Raw genomic sequence first — 21,967 nt, forward strand, 5'->3', positions numbered from 1 at the left:
TCTATTAGGTGAGTGGAAGCTCACCCAGTTGGAAAGGAGCGGCAGGGGTGGAGGTGGGTTTAGGCTTGATCTGTACACTGCAACCGCTGAGCGGCATGTAGTAAATAAAGGGTGATAGTGATGGAAGACTGGCCTTAGTGAGATCATTACATTGCCTATCTTCAATGGACCACATTTAGAAAATAAGGGAAAATTTTCTACCCTTTGATGAATATACATGTCTGATGTACAGTGGACTGGCCATGCAATGGCCTTCCCTCAGCTCCAATTTCAGTGGATCACTCCTGTAATGCAACACTGTTAGTAAGGAAGGAATTTATATTTGATAGCTCACTTCTTGGTGTTTGATTTGATACTGTGCTTAGTTGGACAGGGTGTCTGTGTGACATGTAACGTTTACACATCTGCTTGTATTTCATTTGGTGAGTACTGTTTGGTTGTTTTGTATTTAATTTCGGTATGATTTTAATTACGTTCTATTCATAATTTAATATTTGCATTCTCACCTCTAAGTTGAAGGTGCAGGGTTTGAACATAGTTCTAGATAGCATCACAGAACTGCGACTACTTTGACATCTAGGAGGATGCTTGCATCTGATGGGTGTGGGTGATTTCCTGTTCATCAGATAAGCTGTGGGATTCACTACTTATTGGCTGGAGAGAGTTAACGCCATGGAAGGAGCATTCACATCACATCCTGTCAGAGCTTCAATCTATTAGTGAGTCCTTCCACTACCTCGCACTGTTTTCCAGAGATAAGAGTGTGAAGATGCAAAACCAACAATACTTTGAAAAGGGAGCTCTACTTGCAACTGGACAATGTTATGCCCATCTAGCATGGATGGGATGACTAAAATTTTTGTGAAGGATTTACTCTTGTTGTCCTGCTGCATTGCTACTAGTCAGTTGCCCTATTGGCTGTGCTGTTTCTTTAATCAGCTGAGGGTCTCATCAGAGACAGTAAGGAGCCTCATGAGTACATTCAAATTGGGAACTTTGCAGAAATTAGATGCCCAATTTCAATTTAATTCAAAATAATTAAAGTCACAGCCAGCGAATCAGTGAAACCAAGTGGAGTCTAGAGGCATACTAGAAATTATCATGGGGAATAAGGAAATAGCTGAGGCATTGAACAAATATTATTTGTCTTCATGGTAGAGGAATAAATTTCATAGCAGAAACAGAACAACCAAGAGGTTAATAAAAGTGAAGTACTTGAAAGTAATTAATATCAGCAGAGAAAAGTATTAGAGAAACTTAAGGGATTAAAAATTGGCAAATCCACAGAACCTGATGGCCTATATCCTAACTTCCTAAAAGAGTTATCCTAAAATAGTGATGCACTGGCTATAATTTTCCAAAATTCTATGGAAGTTAGCAAATATAACACTGTTATTCAAGAAAGGGGCAGAAAGCAAAAACAGAATTACAGGCTAATTAGTCTGGCATTAGTAAGTAGGAAAATGTTAGAACCTATTATTAAGGAAGTCTCAATAATGCATTGAGAAAATCACAGTATAATCAAAGTTAGCGTGACTTTCTGAAAAGAAATTGTGTTTGACAAATTTATTCAAATTTTGTGGGGTGTAACCAGCAGTGCAACTAAAGAGGAACCAGTAGATGCAGTGTACTTGGATCTTGAAAGGCATTTGATAGGATGCCAAGCAAAAGGTAAGAACAATGAACAAAAAAAAGCCCAGGAAACAGGCCCTTCGGCCCAACGAGCCCACGCCGCCATTTTAACACTACCAGTCCCCCCCTCCGCCCATGACCCTTATCTATTGTTTTATGGCCATCCACATTGAGGGAAACTAATTTAGGGACAATTTATTACTTCCAGTCAGCCTAATAGCACATCTTTGGGGTGTGGGAGGAAACCGGAGCACCCGGAGAAAACCCATGCAAGCACAGGGAGAATGTGCAAACTCCCACAGACACTGGCCCAAATCCATGTGTCTGCACAGCAAACAGTGATAGTCACTGAGCTGTCGTGTTGCCCAGCATCTGGTCCAGTTTAAGCACACACTAACGACATGAAGTACTAGGCCAATCTCGAACAATCAAGAGCAGCCCCAGTACGACCCATCGCGTGTATGCCTCTCGTTGGACAACAAGGCGGACCTACTTAAAACCTGTGAATGAAAAGAGAAAAAAAATTATTATCATACCATATCCATTTACCTTACCTTACCTTAAGGGTTCCTGAAGTTGGGGGTAATATATTAGCATGGAGGGAGGACTGGTTAATGAACAGGAAACAGAGAGTAAAGATAAACAGGACACTTTCAATTTGGTAGACTAAAACTAATGGAGTGCCACAAGAATTTGTGCTGATGCCTAAGTTATTTACAATCCATGTTAATGATTTAGACAAAGAGACCAACTGTAATGCAAAGGTGAATGGGAATATAAGTTGTGGGGACATAAAGAGGCTGCAAAGTGATAAAGACAGGCTAATCAATGAACAACCAAGTGTCAGATGGAGTGTAAGGTGGAAAAGGAGAAGTGCAAAGTTATTTGCTTTGGTATTAGGAATTAAAAAAAGGATATTTTCAAATGGCATGAAACTTATAAATGGCGAGAGACTTCACAATACTCGTAGAAACTACAAAAGGTCATGAATATAGCCCAAGCCATCCCGCAAACCAGCCTCCCGATGCCTCGACAAAGCAGTCAGCATAATTAAGGACCCCACGCACCCCAGCCATTCTCTCTTCCACCTTCTTCCTTTGGGAAAAAGATAAAAAGTCTGAGGTCACATACCAACCGACTCAAGAACAGCTTCTTCCATGCTGCTGTCAGACTTCTGAATGGGCTTACCTTGCATTAAGTTGATCTTTCTCTACATCCTAGCTATGTCTGTAACACTACATTCTTCACTCTCTCATTTCCTTCTCCATGAACGGTATGTTTTATCTGTATAGCGTGCAAGAAACAAGACTTTTCACTGTATGTTAATACATGTGACAATAATAATCAAATCAAATCAAGAAGGAGCACTGAAGTTTAGCATGCAGATGCAGCACACCAGGCTATTAGGAAGCCAAATAACATATTTTGTCAGGAGCTTGGAGTACAAGAATGAGAACATCTTATTAAATTGTGGAGGGATTTTGTGAAACCACACCTTGGACAGGACTTCATTCGAGCAAGACCAGAAATTCCGTTGTCTGCCCCTCGTCTGCTCCGATTCTGTAGCAGGCGAGGCAGTAGAATTCCAGCGCTTGAGTACTGTGTGCAGTTTTGGGGCGTCACATCTAAGGAAGGCAAATATGCATTGGGAGACAGTAGAGTAAAATTTCATGAGCTTGGTTCCTAAAATGAGAGGGTTGTCCTATGATAAACTAAGCCAATTGGACTTATATTTTCTGAGATAAATGGCTTTTTGGACATTGTGGTAATCAAGGGATTACTCATGAACTTGTTGAATGGCAGAGCAGACTTCAGGGGCCATTTGGCCTATTTCTACTATTTTTTATGTTCTTAAATTCAGATTCAGAATAAGTGGTCTCACAACACCAGGTTAAAGTCCAACAGGTTTATTTGGTAGCACGAGCTTTCATCAGGTGAGTGAGTGAGTGAGAAGAGACAGTGCTCTGAAAGCTCGTGCTACCAAATAAACCTGTTCGACTTTAATCTGGTGTTGTGAGACTATGCACTGTGCCTACCCCAGTCCAATGCAGGCATCTCCACATCAGATTCAGAATGTCAGGGATTCTGGAGAAACAATTGGAAAACACCATAGTTGGAATGGTTTGCCCCCTCCATTGCAAATTTGCTGATATTGGGAGCATTTCATTGAGTAGCAGATGGCAGATGCCAACTCTGCCACCTTTCGTGGGTGCAAGGTAGAAAGGCCTGTGGTCGACTTTCATGCCTTACTATCAATGGAAGCCAGCATAATTAAGGACCCCACGCACCCCAGCCATTCTCTCTTCCACCTTCTTCCTTTGGGACCTCAACTGAGGCCCCAGAGTGGACAGTTAATATCTATTTAAGGGTCTTATCCTGCCACCACAGCTGGTGTTAATGCAGTGGTGAGTGGGGTCTCGCCACACAAGGAACATGACAAGCAAATCCGTGCTGTCAATCCCCCCTCACCACCAATCTCTTCCCTCCATCACACACCTGGGCCTGGGATCCAGACCTCGGCCTTGGGTGGATATCGTCCTGGCAGCAGCCACCATCTTCCAGGTGGTGTTGTCCTTCAGTAGACGTTGGCAGCTCTCAGCAGACAGGGTCCTTGATTGTAGGAAAAGGCCAATTGCTGACTGTCATGTGCCTGAGTGGAACAAGATGTGGTGGGTCTTCCCAGAAAGAGGTGGTTCTGGGCTCTCTCCAGCTTTCCAGCCAATGGCCGAAACTGCCATCAGCTCCAGAAGATTCCGGCCCTAGTATTTTCTAGGAATTATAGTATATTGAAATTGTCCGACTGGTTTAGAAAATATAATGCTGGATATCCAGGCAAGTATGTGTGGCACATCTTATCTTTTGTATCATTAGATTGAAATATGTTGTGTAGCTTGAATTAAACAAGTTTGACAATGCCTGTATGTTCACTGCGAAATAAAAGCAGCTTATTTTTCTGTATCAGACCTCATTCTTTCAAAGAGATTGAAGAAGCATTCCACTAAAAATATTATCACATTTCTGTGATAGAGACCAAAATGAATCAACTCCTATAAAAATAAGGTGCTCTTTCCACTTGTAGGAGTGATAGTGTCACTGAACTTGAGGAGGCATTTATAGCAGACAAAAAAATTGTAACAGCAATAGTAGTTCAAGCTCTAGATTAGGCTCTCAAGGCTGGAAGTATACATGCCGCCTCATATCTGGAGTCCATTCAATAACTGCGATTGAGGATGTGGGAAAGCAATTTGTACCTAGCTATCTAGCCAAACTGCTCATAACTGGCTTCTACAAAGGAGCCAAGGGCTACTTCAGTGGTTCTCTCCAACCGTGACGTGGCAGGGATTGGGAGATCAGCATTATGGGAAATTCAAAGCTGTATTTTGACACTCCTTTTTTATTACATATCAATGTTCAAATATACTGTGCCATTTCAGTGCCAGAACCTTATACCAGTCTTTGAAAGTTTCCACCATGTACAAGTAGTGTCTTTTTTTCTAGCAATTATTGTATGCTGTAGTTGTTTAACTAGTTTTAGAAGTTTAACATTGATGCAATACCTGCTGGGCTTATTGCTTTTTGTTAAAATGAGAATGAGCTCAACTACTGCAGGATGAGACTGAAGGTCAAGTCTATCATTTATCAGTCGACTGTAGTTTGATAAAGCAAGATAGCAAAGTCCATAAATTCAACTGAATGATACTTCAAGCCTGATTATGCATTTTAATATGTTTATGAAATTACATGTCATTTACAGGAGAATCTAAATTCTCTTTCCAACTAGCTGGTTGCCAAAAGTTCAAATGGTTTTGACAAAACAGTCGCATTTTGGATCAGTGTTGCTTGAAGTTATTTATTATTGGTAAATCTGGGTGATGCATTATGTGCCATCGAGTGGGATAACACAAAGGCTGAAAAATATAGAAGAGAAAATGAGGAATTTGAATAAGTAATGTTTGGGGAAGGGGTTAGGAAGATCTGAAAGGGATAAGGAGCTGATATTTTTCTTCTGCTGTTGAACATGCTGAAGGCAGAATCTCCACCTGAACTTGCCCCAGCCGCACACTAATTTCTCTTTATGCATACTGAGTTTGGAGCAGTGCTAAGTAATATAAAGGGTGATTTCAGTAGTACTGAAATTCCAGGAGTCCTGCTGCACTCATGGAAATATAATTGGGCTACACTCCCAACCACAATATGCAATATGTCCCAAATTCTGGAAATGAGGATATCTGTGTAGGTGGGGCAAAATCCAAGCACCTGCAGGGCATACAATACCTATGTGATGCTCTGAAAATCAGAACTACAGCACATCATTCCAAGGTTGAAAGGGAGGCTTGGGAAGAACCCAACAAAGAGGTGATTTTTTTTCCACTGTTCCCAATGGATTCTCAGGGTATTTTCTTCGTATAATCAATGCCTTTAGCTGCAAGTGGTGGTCCTGATACCCCACACTGGCTCTAGGAGTGTTCCATTGTGAATAGAGCGCTGGGCAAAATTTCCAGGAACTCTCCCAGACATACCCTTTGATGTAAGGGTTGGTGAGAAGACAATCCGTCCTCTGTCCTACCCTTCCTGAATTTTAAGGCCTCTTCTCCGTGGGGCAGAAGCCTGAAAAAACAAGATTACATCTCATTTTCAATTCCAGTATGGAAATAAGGCCAGAAAGGTAGCCTGGGCTAGAATGGAATTTCAATGAGGAATTTGTTGAAAAGTATGATAAGGAATAGAAATAAGACCATGGTGAATATCCTCATATGTAACTGCCGGTCATAGAGTCATGGAAACAGGCCCTTCAGCCCAGCTTGTCCATGTTGTCCTTTTTTTAACCACTAAGCGAGTCCAAATTGCCCGCATTTGGCCCATATCCCTCTACACCCATCTTACCCATATAACTTATAAATGCTTTTAAAAAGACAGAAATTGTACCCGCCTCTACTACTACCTCTGGCAGCTTGTTCCAGACACTCAACACCCTCTGTGAAAAAATTGCCCCTCTGGACCCTTTTGTATCTCTTCCCTCTCACCTTAAACCTATGTCCTCTAGTTTTAGACCCAGTCCCCTACCTTTGGGAAAAGATATTGACTATCTGGCTGATCTACGCTTATATTTCTTATGTTATCTGGTGCTTCATCGTATCTGTTAGCTGCAAACTGGGATCATCAACCATTATTGCAAATGGGTTTGCCTGGCCTCCAATAATACAGATTCAGTGGATTAGAACAAAGGCATTAAAAAAACATAAATAAACAACAACCTTTCAGCGACTGAATTCCATCCCTTCTCCCCATCTGCTGTCATATGGCTTTGCTCATGCGGTAAACATGCAAGGATTATATTATAATTAAATTAATGAGTTATTCTTGTCAAATCCGGTCAGGTCAGCTGCCCACTCTGCCCGAAGTGCAAATAAATGCCATGGTCCCAAGGTCATTTGGCAGTTGGAGAAATTGGCCCTTGTGTTTAAACAGTTGCACCACAGCTTGCAGCAGAGCTCCAAGTAGTGTTGATTGGAGGAGATCATGTCAGGCAAGTGAGTGAAAAGGAGAGAATGAGAGACGGCTTACATCGTGACAGGATGTGAGCCGACATTGATGCACTGGAGAAAAGCCAAAGTGACTGAGGAATAAAACAGAAAATACTGCAGTGTGGACCAACTGTCAGGTTGTTGGTCATTTTTTCCAATACCTGTCTCTTACAGGAACATTGCTGAGTTTCAAAGCTTTAATTTTTGACTATGCATTGAGCCTTTAGTGAATGCCTATGTATGTTTAGTTCCTTATTTTCTCACACAGTTGCTGTTTTCAGAAAGTGCTGTTTTGCAATATTCCTTTGAAAACATTAAGCGCTTGAGATTCTTTAGCAGTAAGAATTAGAGAAGTTCTCACTTTATCAGTAACTGATTTTTATTGTACTGTATTGCAGAAAAATGTGACACAGTCATCAAGGCTACACTTTTAGAGAAAACTGGTTCAAGCAGGTAGGAGTGATCTAGCTCCAGTGTAGTTCAAGTACAATGACCTGACCTAATCAGATCTCATCAGTAATTACACACATGCAAGAAATGAGAACATTGAGGGGAGGGATTTGAAGGAATGTTTTACAATCTAAGTCATTATCTTTATGTATATTTATTATGCCTTTCTATTTTGAAAGATGTTTAAAGGGGCACTGTTGTACTTGTAAAGTAATTTTAGATAGAATTTTATCAGACATCGATAGTAACAGCCACACAATTGGAAATGTAACATATAAACGTCACTTAACATATTAAGGCTGGGGTTCTCTGGCCGTTCATGCTGGCAGGATTCCCTGAACTCGCTGCAGCAAACCCCCACCCACAGGCTTCCCAATAGCATGGGGTGGCCTCAATGGGAAACCCCGTTGACAGTGGCGGGACCAGAGAATTCCACCACCAGTGAACAGCATGTCACCCTCTACTGCCGAGTAACACGCAGCTGGAGGATGAAGAATCCTGCCCTAAGTCTTCTTCGCAACTGACTGTCAAGGTCCTACATTAATTGAGTTTGGGCAATTTTAATCTAGCTCCTAATGGTTGTAAATCTCTAATTTAGGATTAAATTGGCAACCTTACTCAAAATAGCCACAAAATACTGAAACTGGTGGTGCCATAATGAGGTAATACTCCTCTGTATTTTTGACTAAGGCACATTCTTGGTATAGAGAGGATTGGAATTCCTTGAGCCCCACTCTTTCACAGTGTGTACTTAGGTCATCCAATCTACCCCAGCACAATTTGTACTAGTTGGGATGCTCCTTGAGTAACCCACCCTTCGAAACTAGACATTCCAGAATGGCACAATACTAATTGATTGGGAAGCATGGCACATCTTAGTTAAAGAATAATGATTTATTTTCCAAAGTAGATTCATTTTGCCACTGCTATTTTCCTCACTGCAACTAATCTCTCTGCAATCATTTGTTATCAGGAAATGGGTACTGTGAGCTTCATTGCCAGAATGTCAAATACCTCAGCATAATGGAAATGTAATCTGTACAGGGTATAAAGTAGAACTGGTGGGTTCCTAGTCAATGGAGCCATCCTGCCATTTCCATCTCTTTATGCACCAGCATGGGACAGGGAACATACTTAGGAATACCCAACACTTCACCTGTCAGAAATGCTCTTCATTACAAAGAAGTTTGGAGACCCTGTAAATCCCTGACTCCAGTCAAATCTCTGCCTCAGAAACATCCTCAGTTGCTCAGGAAATTTGGCCCAAAGTAGGTATGCTATGAATGACCTGGGAGTACTTGTTTCTAACACTGAAGCTATTCACAAAATTCACAAAAGGAAAGGTAGAAAGATGAATTACCTCTTTGGAAACCACAACATTAAAATAATGCGGTGTGTAAATTGTACATTAATTGGCTGTTAATTTGGGTGGTGGATTTTACTTGGAGATGTTTTTTTCAAATCGGAGGTGCAATCTGGAAATCGAAATTTGTAATTATTAAAACTCAACTGTGGTCTTCTATTCTTCTCCAACTGGTTGTCTGAGATTTGACAAGGAAGAGACAAAAAAACCCGTTACACTGGTTTCAGTAGGGCATTGGGGCATCAAATTTCAATTTTTAAATAAAACTAAAACTTTTCCAATATTTGATTTGAGAACTAAGAATTTTTTTAAGTTTATTTATTAGTGTCACAAGTAGGCTTGCATGAACACTGCAATGAAGTTTCTGTGAAAACCCCGTAGTCGCCAGACTCCAGTGCCTGTTTGGGAGGGAAGGAGAATTTAGCATGGCCAATGCACCTAACCAGCATGTCTTTCAGACTGTGGGAGGAAACCAGAGCACCCGGAGGAAACCCACGCAGACACAGAGAGAACATGCAGGCTCCACAAGACAATAACCCAAGCCAGGAATTGAACCCAGGTCTCTGGCATTGTGAGGCAGCAGTGCTAACCACTGTGCCACCATGCCGTCCCTGCAATTGGGGGCATGCTATGGTCAGGTGCTGCCTTTCTTTCAATATTGAAATCCCATTCTATAAAATCCCACACCAAAGGTTGCCTTTTGCACTCAGGAAAGAAAGTAAGCAGGAAACCAACTTGCAAGCATTCCATATTTTTAGGGGGCCGATTAGCTCCATTAGCTGGACAGCTGGTTCATGGTGCAGAGCCACGCCAACCATGTGGGTCCAATTGAAGGCCCAACCTTCTCAACCTAGCCCCTCGCCTGATGTACGGTGATCCTCAGGTTAAATCATCACCAGTCAGCTCTCCGTCTTGAAGGAGAGATCATCTGACAAATTTAGTTAGATGTTTTAAGTTTCACTTGTGATTTGTTTTAGTTAAAGGAAGTATCCCTTTAAGGGCCTTCCCCTTTTGTTTTATCCTGTCCTTCAGTTTGTTTAATTTAGTTTAATTGGTTTCCCAAAACGAATGGAAGACAACCCATGGGCATGCTTACCCACAGCCTCTCTGATTGGCCAGCAGCTTCAGCAATCCTACAGTGCCAAGAGCTTATTATTGGAAGCTGCTGGAATCATAGAATCCCTACAGTGCAGAAGGAGGCCATGTGACCCATTGAGTCTGCGCCAATTATGATCCCACCCAGGCCCTATTCCCGTAACCCCATATATTTACCCTGCTAATCTCCTTACACCAGAGTCAATTTGGCATGGCCATTCAACCTAATCTGCACATCTTTGGATTGTGGGAGGAAACCGGAGCACCCGGAGCAAACCTACACAGACATGGGGACAATGTGCAATCTCCACACAGACAGTGAACCGAGGCCAGAATCGAACCAGGGTCCCTGGTGCTGTGAGGCAGCAGTCCTAACCACTGTTTCACCATGCTGCCCAACTGCAAGCAGTCCCAAAAATGTCCAATGGATCAGGGGTATTGGTCAGGAGAGGATGGCCAGCTCAGGAAGGGGATGGAGCCTTGGGTTTTGGAGATCAGGTGGGGACAAAGGAAGAGGAGGTACTACCTATGGGGTAGGATGCCCCCGATAGGCAAAGGTCTCCCCCCAGTAATAGTCAACCCCCACTTCCTTCCCTTTAAAGACTTTTTTAATGCCCTGAACAATCCAGAAAAGCAGCTAGCATAATCAAAGACCCCACACACCCCGGACATTCTCTCTTCCACTCTTTTCCGTCGGGAAAGAGGTACAAGAGCCTGAGGTCACGCACCAACCGACTCAAGAACAACTTCTTCCTTGCTGCCATCAGATTTCTGAATGGACTTACCTTGCATTAAGTTGATCTTTCTCTACACCCTAGCTATGACTGCAACATTATGTTCTGCACTCTCTCCTTTCCTTCTTTATGAATGGTATGCTCTGTCTGTATAGCACACAAGAAACAATACTTTTTACTGTATGTTAATACATGTGACAATAATAAATCAAATCAAAATCAAAATCCTGTCTGCCTACACAAGCCAACTGTATTATGGCATGGGTGGTGTATTATCAAGGTCAATTGACTTGTTAACAAATTCAGTTAACCCTTAATTATTTTTTCAAACCTGGCCTGTAGGTTGCCACTTGTGTTATGGGAGTGAGCTCAGGTGGAAGCTGGTGAGTTGGAAGCTGGTGAGTTGAGTACACATCCTTGCTGAAAATGTGCCCAGCAGATAAACATAATATGCAACCTTGAATCTTACTTCTTTGGGTGAGGCTCTTGTCAATAATCTTCCCATGAATCTTCCTGTAAAAAACATGTGCAAGTGAGCTCCAGGATCTGACCTGAAGCAACTGACCTTTTAAAAAGAGAAAGTAGGTTTTCATGAGGTTTATTTTGTTAACTGCTTCGCAGTTTTAGTGTCTGTACAGACATTGGGACTAATTCCCACAACAATATTTGTTGGCTCCACTGGAAACCTCCTTAGCTGCAAACAGTTAAATTGTTTAAGTTAAAAAATCGGACCTGTTAATGCTGTTTTGCACAATCCTTTTTGCATTACTTCAGTAGGTTGAGGTTTGGCATGGATGTTTATGAAGTGCTTTCATGTTAATTTGGCACTTTGTGGTCAGCGTTAGCCCAGCAGGGATTGTGAGGAATAAATAGTTGTTTGAGTGCTGGTCATTGAGGGGATTGTGGATCCTCGGAGGCAGAAGTCCCTTTACCAAAATCCCTTTATTTACAAATCTGACAACAGCGTACAGAGTGCTTTCAGTTAGCTGCCTACACCAGGATTGATGTAGAGATGCCGGCATTGGACCGGGGTAAACACAGTAAGAAGTCTCACAACACCAGGCTAAAGTCCAACAGGGTTATTTGGTAGTAAACACCACTAGCTTTCGGAATGCTGTTCCTTCGTCGGGTGAGTAGAGAGTTCTGATCACAAACAGGGCATATAAAGGCACGTACAGATAACAGGATACTGATTAGAATGTGAGTCTTTACAGCTAATGTGCTATTCAAGTCTTAAAGGTGCAGACGATGTGAGTGGAGATAGCATTAAGCATAGGTTAAAGAGATGTTTATTGTCACCAGACAGGACAGTAAGTGAGATGTTGCAAGTTCAGGCATGTTCATGTCACACTATCTGTAACCCCCCATGACTTGCCTGAACTTGCAACATCTCACTTACTGTACTGTCTGGAGACAATACACATCTCTTTAACCTATGCTTAATGCTATCTCCACTCATATTGTCTGCGCCTTTAAGGCTTGAATAGCAGATTAGCTGTAAAGACTCACATTCTAATCAGTATTCTGTAAACTGTGTGTGCCTTTATGCCCTGTTTATGATCAGAACTCTCCACTCACCTGATAAAGGGACAGTATTCCAAAAGCCAGTGGCGTTTACTACCGAATAAACCTGTTGGACTTCAACCCGGTGTTGTGAGACTTCTTACTGTGTACCAGAGTGCCAGAGGAACTGATGCTCCTGGTTAAATACAAAGCAACAGGCTCCCTGATCTAACAGGTCAACCTTAATTGCCTGATTAAAGTTGTTACAGTGGGGGAGGGTAGGGCATTGGCATCAAGGGCAAGGGACCCAGCCAGAAACCCCACGGAGTTCTGTCTGCACAGTTGCTTGGCGAGGTCGCTACCTGTTAATACCAACTGCGGCACTGGGGCCTCAATTGGCTGCAGGGCAGGAAGGCTGTTGATAGGCTTCCCCACCATGGTCCAAATTGGAAATTCACAGTCGACCTATCAGCACCCGGCAGACAAATTAGCATTTTGGGAGAACCTTTCAACTGAACAACTGGCGAATGAACCAGGACAGGTGATGGATCTCTCGGTAGGAGAGCACCTTGGGAATGGTGATCATAATTCTATCTCCTTCACAACTGCATTGGAACGAGATAGGATCAGGCAGGCTAGGAAGGTGTTTGTCTGGAGTAAGGGGAATTACGAAGTTACTTGGACAAATAAACTGGAAGGAGGCGTTCTTAGGGAAAAGTACCAAAGGAAGGTGGCGGATATTCAAGGAATGTTTGTCTGGAGCTCTGCATGACAACGTTCCGATGAGACAAGGGGGTTTTGGTAGGTTGAGGGAACCGTGGTGCACGAAGGCTGTGGTGAACCTAGTCAGGAGGAAAAGGAAGGTGTACAAAAGGTTCAGGGAACTAGGAGATGTTAAGGATCTTGAGGAGTATAAGGACTGTAGAAGGGAGCTTAAAAGGGAAATTAGGAGAGCCAGAAGGGGTCATGAGAAGACCTTGGCAGGTAAGATTAAGGAGAATCCCAAGGCCTATAAATATGTGAAAAGTAAAAGGATGAGAAGAGAAGGGATAGGACCTATAAAAGGTGAAGGGGGAAAGGTCTGTGTGGAACCAGAAGAAATGGCAGAGGTGCTTAATGAGTACTTTGCCTCAGTATTCACAGTGGAAACTGATCTGGGAGATTTTGCTACGGATTTGCAGCAGATGCAAAAGATTGAGTATGTGGATATTAAGGAGGAGGATGTGTTAGAACTTTTGAATTCTATAAAGATAGATAAGTCGCTGGGACCAGATGGGATGTACCCCAGGATACTGTGGGAGGTGAGGGAGGTGATTGTAGAGCCCCTGGCGATGATCTTTGCGTCGTCAATAGAGACGGGAGAGGTTCCGGAAGATTGAAGGATTGCGGATGTAGTTCCTATTTTCAAGAAAGGGAACAGAGATAGCCCGGGAAATTACCGACCGGTGAGTCTGACCTCAGTGGTTGGTAAGCTGATGGAGAGGCTTCTGAGGGACAAGATTTACGAGCATTTGGAGAGGTTTGACATGATCAGAAATAGTCAGCATGGTTTTGTCAAGGGCAGGTTGTGCCTTACGAGCCTAGTTGAGTTCTTCGAAAATGTGACTGAACACATTGACGAAGGAAGTACAGTGGACGTGGTGTACATGGACTTCAGCAAGGCGTTTGATAAGGTCCCCCATGCAAGACTTCTTGAGGAGGTGAGAGGGCATGGGATCCAAGGGCCTTTGGCCTTGTGGATCCAGAACTGGCTTGCCTGCAGAAGGCAGAGAGTGGTTGTGGATGGGTCTTTTTCCGCATGGAGGTCAGTCACCAGTGGAGTGCCCCAGGGATCTGTTCTAGGACCCTTGCTGTTTGTCATTTTCATAAATGACCTGGATGAGGAAGTGGAGGGATGGGTAAGTAAGTTCGCTGATGACACGAAGGTCGGTGGTGTTGTGGATGGTCTGGAAGGATGTCAAAAGTTGCAGCAGGACATAAATAGGATGCAGGACTGGGCGGAGAAGTGGCAGATGGACTTCAATGCGGATAAATGTGTAGTCGTCCATTTTGGCAGAACCAACGGGATGAACGAGTACACTAACAAGGGCAGGAGTCTTAGTAGTGTTGAAGAGCAGAAGGATCTTGGGGTCTGGGTCCATAGGACTCTTAAATCGGCCTCGCAGGTGGAGGATGTGGTCAAGAAGGCGTATGGTGTACTGGCCTTCATTAATCGAGGGATTGAGTTAGGAATCGGGAGGTAATGCTGCAACTTTATAGGACCCTTGTCAGGTCTCATTTGGAGTACTGTGCGCAGTTCTGGTCGCCTCACTATAGGAAGGACGTAGAAGCTATTGAAAGGGTACAGAGGAGATTTACAAGGATGTTGCCTGGACTGGGAGGCATGCCTTATGAAGTTAGGTTGAGGGAGCTGGGACTCTTTTCCCTGGAGAGACGAAGGTTGAGAGGCGACCTGATAGAAGTTTATAAAATGTTGAGAGGAATAGATAGGGTGGATTCTCAGAGGCTATTTCCCCGGGTTGAAATGGTCGCTACGAGAGGACACAGATTTAAGGTGCGGGGAGGCAAGTACAGAAGTGATGTTAGGGGTAAGTTTTTCACTCAGAGGGTGGTGAGTGAATGGAATAGGCTGCCGTCAGTGGTGGTGGAGGCGAACTCGCTGGGGTCTTTTAAAAGACTTCTGGATGAGTATATGGGGTTTTATGGGATTGGGGGTTATAGATAGGTCTATAGATTGGTAGGTGTTGATGTGATCGGCGCAACTCGTGGGCCTAAGGGCCTGTTTGTGCTGTAGTGTTCTATGTTCTATGTTCTATGAACACCGGAAACCAAAGTGAAAAAATAATCTTCGCCAGAAATTCAATTCTATCTTTCTCTTCGAATAGGCCAACCAAATCAACACTATGACTAAAACTGCAGGGAAGGGTAAGTTTTAGTTACTCTGCTATTAGTTTCTCATTAATCAACAAGTCTCTTCACCACCTAAGAGGCTCAAGTCAGGATAGCGATGAATATGCACCATTCACTGAGGTCTGGAACATTGCTCAAGAAGCTCGATACAATCCAGGCACCATCATATTGTGATTGGCATAGCATCAAGCAAACATTGGCGTAAAGTTGAGTGTAATGCCATGGTGCCATTGTCAACGCCTAACAATCTTCTCATTATGTTGAACGCTCCTTGGATGAAGCAAGTGGTTGACATTTCTGGCCCTTCTGTAATTTTAGGTGCAGCAGAGAAGGCATCACTGACTTGTGGGCTAATGAGGCCATTAGGTAGCCAGTTAATAGCCATGCGAGGATCCCTTCCCTTGGCTGCCAAGTATAAAGTCTGTCAGCTTACAGTACTCAGGCTGCCTACCAGCCTGACCCTGGTTCTACTCCGACCACCTGCCACTCCTGGCAACCAACATTCCTCAGTGTTCGTCTCCATTGAAAATTTCTGTTGGAGACTGGATACAGTTTCCAGTAGAAGCCACTGTTCTCCATGGGTTACTGAAACCCAGAAATCCACTGGTTATTTGACAGTCCGCAGCTCTCAGGGACAGGACTTCCCCTCCAAATGGTGGAGGGGTTGGGCACCCTGACCAAGTTTAAATTCCCACCCATCACATCCATACTTGATGAATTCACTCTTGACTAATGTTTACACTCCAATCTGTGTGTTAGCTGCATAACCTTTGTTTCATTAAATATCATACACTTGGAAAACCAACCACTTTGCAATATCATTGAATTACAGCTTTAGACTGACTCATTGTCAAACATATTGTAGCGAACGGACTTGAAATGTACTACAACAGATTAATTTTCCCATATGTGGCAGCAGTTTTGTTGGTGATATGTTGCCAGTTTTGCATTTTGGGTTTGTGATAATGACACTGTTACTCAGCATGTTAAGTAACAAAACTGTTTGAGCCTTGGGCAGGATTTTCCGGTTCTTCTTGCGGCAAGATCTTCTGAGGACAACCCTCCAGTGGCGAATGGCCAACCACCTCCATCAGCGGAAAACACAGCATGGGGGTGGGAGCAGTTAATCCCATCCCTTGTCTCTAAAGTTGAACCAATGTGAGAATCTGTTTTATTGGTTAATGTCATGTTTTGTCACTTCTCATTGACCAGGGTCATCTTTCTGAAGGTCTGGTAACCAAATGGTATCGATCTCCACGCCTCCTTCTGTCACCGAACAACTACACCAAAGCTATTGACATGTGGGCTGCAGGTTGTATATTTATGGAAATGCTGACTGGAAAGATGTTGTTTGCTGGTAAGCAAGTTCCTGTTCTTCTATTTGCTGCTTGTCAAATGTTGACTTACAAAGGCACAGGATAGCTTGTGACAGCGATAAAGTTAGTTATAAAAAATTGAAGAGAAAGGTACAATTTTACACGAATAGAAGAGAGGAGAGCCTGGCTGGGACTCTCTTTCAGAGAGTCAGTGCAGACTCGATAGGCCAACTGGCCTCTTTTTGCACTCTAGGGATTTTAAGAGAGAGGGATCTGTCAGGCAATGAGATGAAATACAGTTCTTCTACAGCTGATGCCACGCAGTGTCTCATGGATGCCCAGTTTTGGGAGTTATACCATAGAGTTATACTATAGAAACCTACAGTGCAGTAGGAGGCCATTTGGCCCATCAAGTCGGACTGACCACAATCCCACCCAGGCCCTATTCCCATAATTCCCTACTACCCTGCTAATCTCCTGAGACTAAGGAAGAATTTAGCATGATCAATCAACCTGACTAGCACATATTTTGATTGTGGGAGGAAACCAGTGCATCCGGAGGGAACCCACACAGACACAGAGAGAATGTGCAAACTCCACACAGACAGTGACCCAAGCCAGGAATCGAACTTGGGTCCCTGGCACTGTGAGGCAGCATTCTAACTACTGTGCCACCGTGTCGCCTTGGAGACTGGATCTGTCCTCAGTAAATCTCAACTAACATGGCTGTAAATCTGTGTTGAATGAATGGACAGTGCCCTCACCTTAGAAATAAGACTTTGTCTTCATAAGTGTGGAGATGTTATCACATCTATTGTGGACAGTTGAGTCTATGAGAAGTAGGTTGGTGAGAATGAGACCAAATTAAGTAGCCCCTCATGTTGGTTCCTTCTTCAACTGATATGGACTCATCTTGCTTGGAAACCACAAGCGGGAGAAGGCCATTCAGCCCTTCAAACCTGCTCTGCCATTCATCTTGATCACGGCTGATCATAGAATTCAATATCCTGATCCCCCGCTTCCCCCCATATCCCTTGATTCCCTAAGCCCCAAGAACTCCAGGTTTCTGCTGACTCAGTAATGGGATTACCACGTCGTACTTGATGGCGAATGTTGATGATGCCCATTCATTCTGTACATTCTGCATCCTTGGTGCTTTGTCCAGGAGATGTTCAACATGAAGTGAAGGCTGATTTGCCAGTTGAGTGTTGGTCAGTAGGTGATCAATAGAAGGTTTCCTTGACCATCTTGGAGCCATTAGATTTCATAGTGTGTGCGGTCAATATTGAGGATTTCCAGGGCCACTATCACTTGTCTGAGTATCACGTCCCTGGTGGAAACAAACAGGGTTTATGATGAAAAAATCTGGAAGAACGGCTGATAAATATTATTCTTGCAGTACAGCATATATCAGACTATTGATATATGTTATTGACAGTTGTCCCAAGGATCGTATAAAGTGACTGAGCTTGGAATTTCTGAATATTGTGTTGCTCTAATCTATTTATCATTGCTAAAAGGGCAGTGTGCTGTTTCTTTTTTGATTCTGTTCTGTAATTATTCTTTCCAACTGCATAGTCTTCAGGATCACTTCAGGGTACATTGTGACTGAACCACATATTGTGGGTGGAGAATGGCATGTAGGTCAGACCTGGCAGGGGTGCCTGGTTGCTTTTCTAGAAGGACCTTAGGTAGACCCTCAGGGTCTCTTTTCTGTGTTCATAATTATCTGACATCTTGTCGAGATGAAGTTCACAGTTTGAGGAATATGGCTGTAATCCAATATCTCCAATACTCCAACATATCCTGGCAGTCAACAGTGCTACTTAATTTTGTTTTAAATTTTGAACGGTACATGGCATTTCTTTTCGTGTCAACTAAACAAAACGACCTCAGGGCAAAACAAGAAGGGCAGCCCCCAGAAAGGAAGGAACTGCGCAAACCAAAAAAACAAAGTAAAAAGGAAACTTAAATCAAAGTGTGATTAATGAGGTCAATAATACACCCCAGTCCCTGTGGTGCCCTCGGATGGTCCTGTCGGTCATCCGCTGCTTGGATCTGTTTGATAGCATGTTTGGCTGGGCCCAGGAGCAGGTACATGAGGAGGCCCTCTACCTTCCCCAACACCCTCTGTATCAGGTACATGGCATGTGACAAAGAAGAAGTGAACAAACTTAAAGATGGTATGACTTCCTCCTCTCTACCTCTCCTTTCTTCCTAGGTGCTCATGAGCTGGAACAGATGCAGTTGATTCTGAAAACAATTCCTGTTCTCCACGAGGAGGACAAGCAGGAGCTGCTCCGTGTCATGCCAGCATACATCAACCCAAAGTGGGAGGTATCAAAACCATTGAGGACACTACTTCATGAAGGCAATTCAGAAGGTAAATTAGGAAGTAAAGTGTGATACTTGTTTTGCATGTAAGATGTCCTCAGGGAACAAGCAGGAAGTGAGAAGATAGCACACAGCTCTGTCCTTTCACTTTAGTAAAAAGTCTGACAACACCAGGTTTCACTTTAGACCCACATACATGAAGTGATTCTGCAATGTTCCCGCAAGCTTACATCTTCCTTTTTAAATTTTCTGGCTGTGGACCTTACCTACCACTGAGGAAACAACTCAGCATTTCTGTGGCCAAATAAAATGATTCTCAACACTGGCACTGCATGCCTACTTGTGAAGTTTGAAAAACCTCAGATGTCAATATTGCCACCTCATAAATATTACAACATTGCCATTGTGATGGAGTTAATATCTGTTTAGTTTAATAATTTAACTCAAAAAAAAATTGGAGTTAATATCAGTGGTAATGGTATATAAATGAAAGGGTTTTCCATCATCTTGCATCTCCTCCATGCTTCTTCTACCAACCAAGATAAACAATTATGTAACTAAGTAAGCATTCATGATGTGGAGCTGCTGATGTGGACGAGGGTGGGCAAAATGAGAAGTCTCACAACACCAGGTTAAAGTCCAACAGCTTTATTTAGAATCACGAGCTTTCGGAGCACTTCTCCTTCATCAGGTGAATGGAGGTGGGTTCATGATAAGTAACCAATGTTACAGTTTGGGCTTTCTCCTCAAGACTTATTGGCATAAAGGAACATTATTTCTAGGAAACATGTCGGCTTATGTGATTAGGGAAATGTATGAACACCTTTTAAAAACTGGACTCACCCATGGGATATGGCCTTCACTGATGAGGCCAGCATTATTGTCCATCTCAAAAATTCCTCAGGAAAATGGTGGTGTGCCTTCTTCAACTGCTCCAGTCCATGTGATGAAGGTACTTTATGGTGCTCTTCATGGAACATAAGAACATAAGAAATAGGAGCAGGAGTAGGCCATCTAGCCCTTCGAGCCTGCTCCACCATTGCTGATCTGAAGTGGATCAGTTCCACTTTCCCGCTTTCTCCCCATAACCCTTAATTCCCTTGTCTATCAGAAACCTATCTACCCGTGACTTAAATATATTTAGTGAGGTAGCCTCCACCACTTCAAAGGGCAGAGAATTCCAGAGATTCACCACCCTTTGAGTGAAGAAGTTCCTCCTGAACTCTGATCTAAACTGCCCCCCGCCCGCCACTTATCTTGAGGCTGCGTCCTCTAGTCCTGCTATCCTTTCTAAGCGGGAAGAATCTCTCTATCTCTACCTTATCCATCCCCTTCGTTATCTTATACGTCTCTATAAGATACCCCCTCATCCTTCTAAACTCCAATGAGTACAGACCCATTCTATTTAGTCTCTCTTCATAGGCCAACCCCCTCATCTCCGGTATCAGCCTAGTGAACCTCCTCTGCACTCCCTCCAAGACCAATATATCCTTCCGCAAGTGCGATGGCATTAGCTCTCTGGACAGAGTTATACTATTTCTTCGTAACAAAATAGCCTATGAACTTGTAACCATTGAATCCGAAAGTGGTTACAAGATAGAAGGAAGCCATTCAGCCCGTAAACATGACAGGCTGAATGGCTTCCTTCTATCTTGTAACCACTTCGGACACTCTGCGCCTGAACCCACCAGGAACCACAGTGTTCTAGTGAAATGGATAAATAGGGTGGTCACAAGGACTTTGAACTAGCAAGTGAAGGGGAAGGGAAGAGTAAAACTACAGGAAGTATAATGGTTAATGGGAAACAAAGCAGCAGGTTAGCATGTGGAGAAAAAAGTTAAACGGAAGGAGAACTCAGGAGATGTTATTAATGGAGGTGTTAGGATTCAAAAAGAAGGCATAAAAACTGGCATAAGGGCACTTTACTTAAATGCTCATAGCATTCAAAACAAGGTAAATGAGTTGATGGCACATATCATAGCAAATCAGTATGATTTAGTGGCCATTACAGAGACATGGTTGCAGAGCGATTGGGAGTTAAATATCCAGGAGTATCAGCCTATTTGGAAGGACAGACAGGAGGTGAAAGGCGGTGGTACAGCTCTGATATTTAAGGATGACATCAGGGCAGTAGTGAGAAATAATTTAGGTTCTATGGAGGAAAAGGTGATCCCATTTGGGTGGAATTTAAAAATAATAAGGAGAAAAAGTCACTCATAGGTGCAACCTATAGGCCACCAAATAATAACATCACGGGACAAGCAATAAATAAAGAAATAACTGATGTATCTAAAAACAGTACAGCAATTATCACAGGGGATTTTAATCCACATGTCAATTGATCAAACCAGGTCAGTCAAGGCAGCCTCGAGGAGGAGCTCATAGAATGTATCCTCTTGGAAGAAGTGATCACAGTATGGTTGAATTTAAAATAGAGATGGAGTGTGAGAAGGTAAAGTCCAATACCAGCATCTTGTGCTTAAACAAAGGAGTCTACAATGGGATGAGGCAGGAGTTGGCTAAGATAGACTGGGAGCAAAAACTTTATGGTGGGACGATTGAGGAACAGTGGTGGACCTTCAAAGTGATTTTTCACAGCACTCAGCAAAAGTATATACCAGTGATAAGGAAGGACTGTAGAAAAAGTAGCCATGGATATCTAAGGAAATAGAGAGTATCAAATTGAAAGAAAATGCATATAGAGTGGCAGAGATTAGTGGGAAACTGGAGGATTGGGAAATCTTTAAAGGTCAACAGAAAGCAACAAAAAAGCTATAAAGAAAAGTAAGATCATGAGAGTAAACTAGCTCAGAATATAAAAGAGATAGCAAAAGTTTCTACAAATATATAGAACAAAAAAGAGTGGCTAAAGTGAACATTTGTCCTTTGGAGGATGAGAAGGGGGATTTCATAATGGGAAATCAGGAAATGGCTGAGGCATTGAACAGGTATTTTGTGTCGGTCTTCACAGTGGAAGACACAAATAACATGCCAAAAATTGATGACAGGTAGGGCATGGCAGGTGAGGACCTAGAAATGATCATTATCACTAAAGAGGTAGTATTGGGCAAGCTAATGGGGCTAAAGGTAAACAATCTCCTGGAA

The 21,967-nt window shown here is 43.0% G+C and overlaps 1 protein-coding gene across 1 annotated transcript in view; it reads left to right on the forward strand.

The window, feature by feature from the left end:
• LOC145355444 (mitogen-activated protein kinase 4-like) overlaps positions 1 to 21,967 on the forward strand; it is a 116,819-nt gene that overhangs the window by 67,106 nt on the left and 27,746 nt on the right. Inside the window, exons 3-4 of the mRNA XM_080207598.1 lie at positions 16,425 to 16,569; positions 18,750 to 18,911. Coding sequence (XP_080063724.1) covers positions 16,425 to 16,569; positions 18,750 to 18,911 — 307 coding nt within the window. The remainder of the gene's footprint in view (positions 1 to 16,424; positions 16,570 to 18,749; positions 18,912 to 21,967) is intronic.

Source organism: Carcharhinus amblyrhynchos, chromosome 1 (genome assembly GCF_965287045.1).
Source record: "Carcharhinus amblyrhynchos chromosome 1, sCarAmb.v2.hapA, whole genome shotgun sequence".
Lineage (NCBI taxonomy): Eukaryota > Metazoa > Chordata > Chondrichthyes > Carcharhiniformes > Carcharhinidae > Carcharhinus > Carcharhinus amblyrhynchos.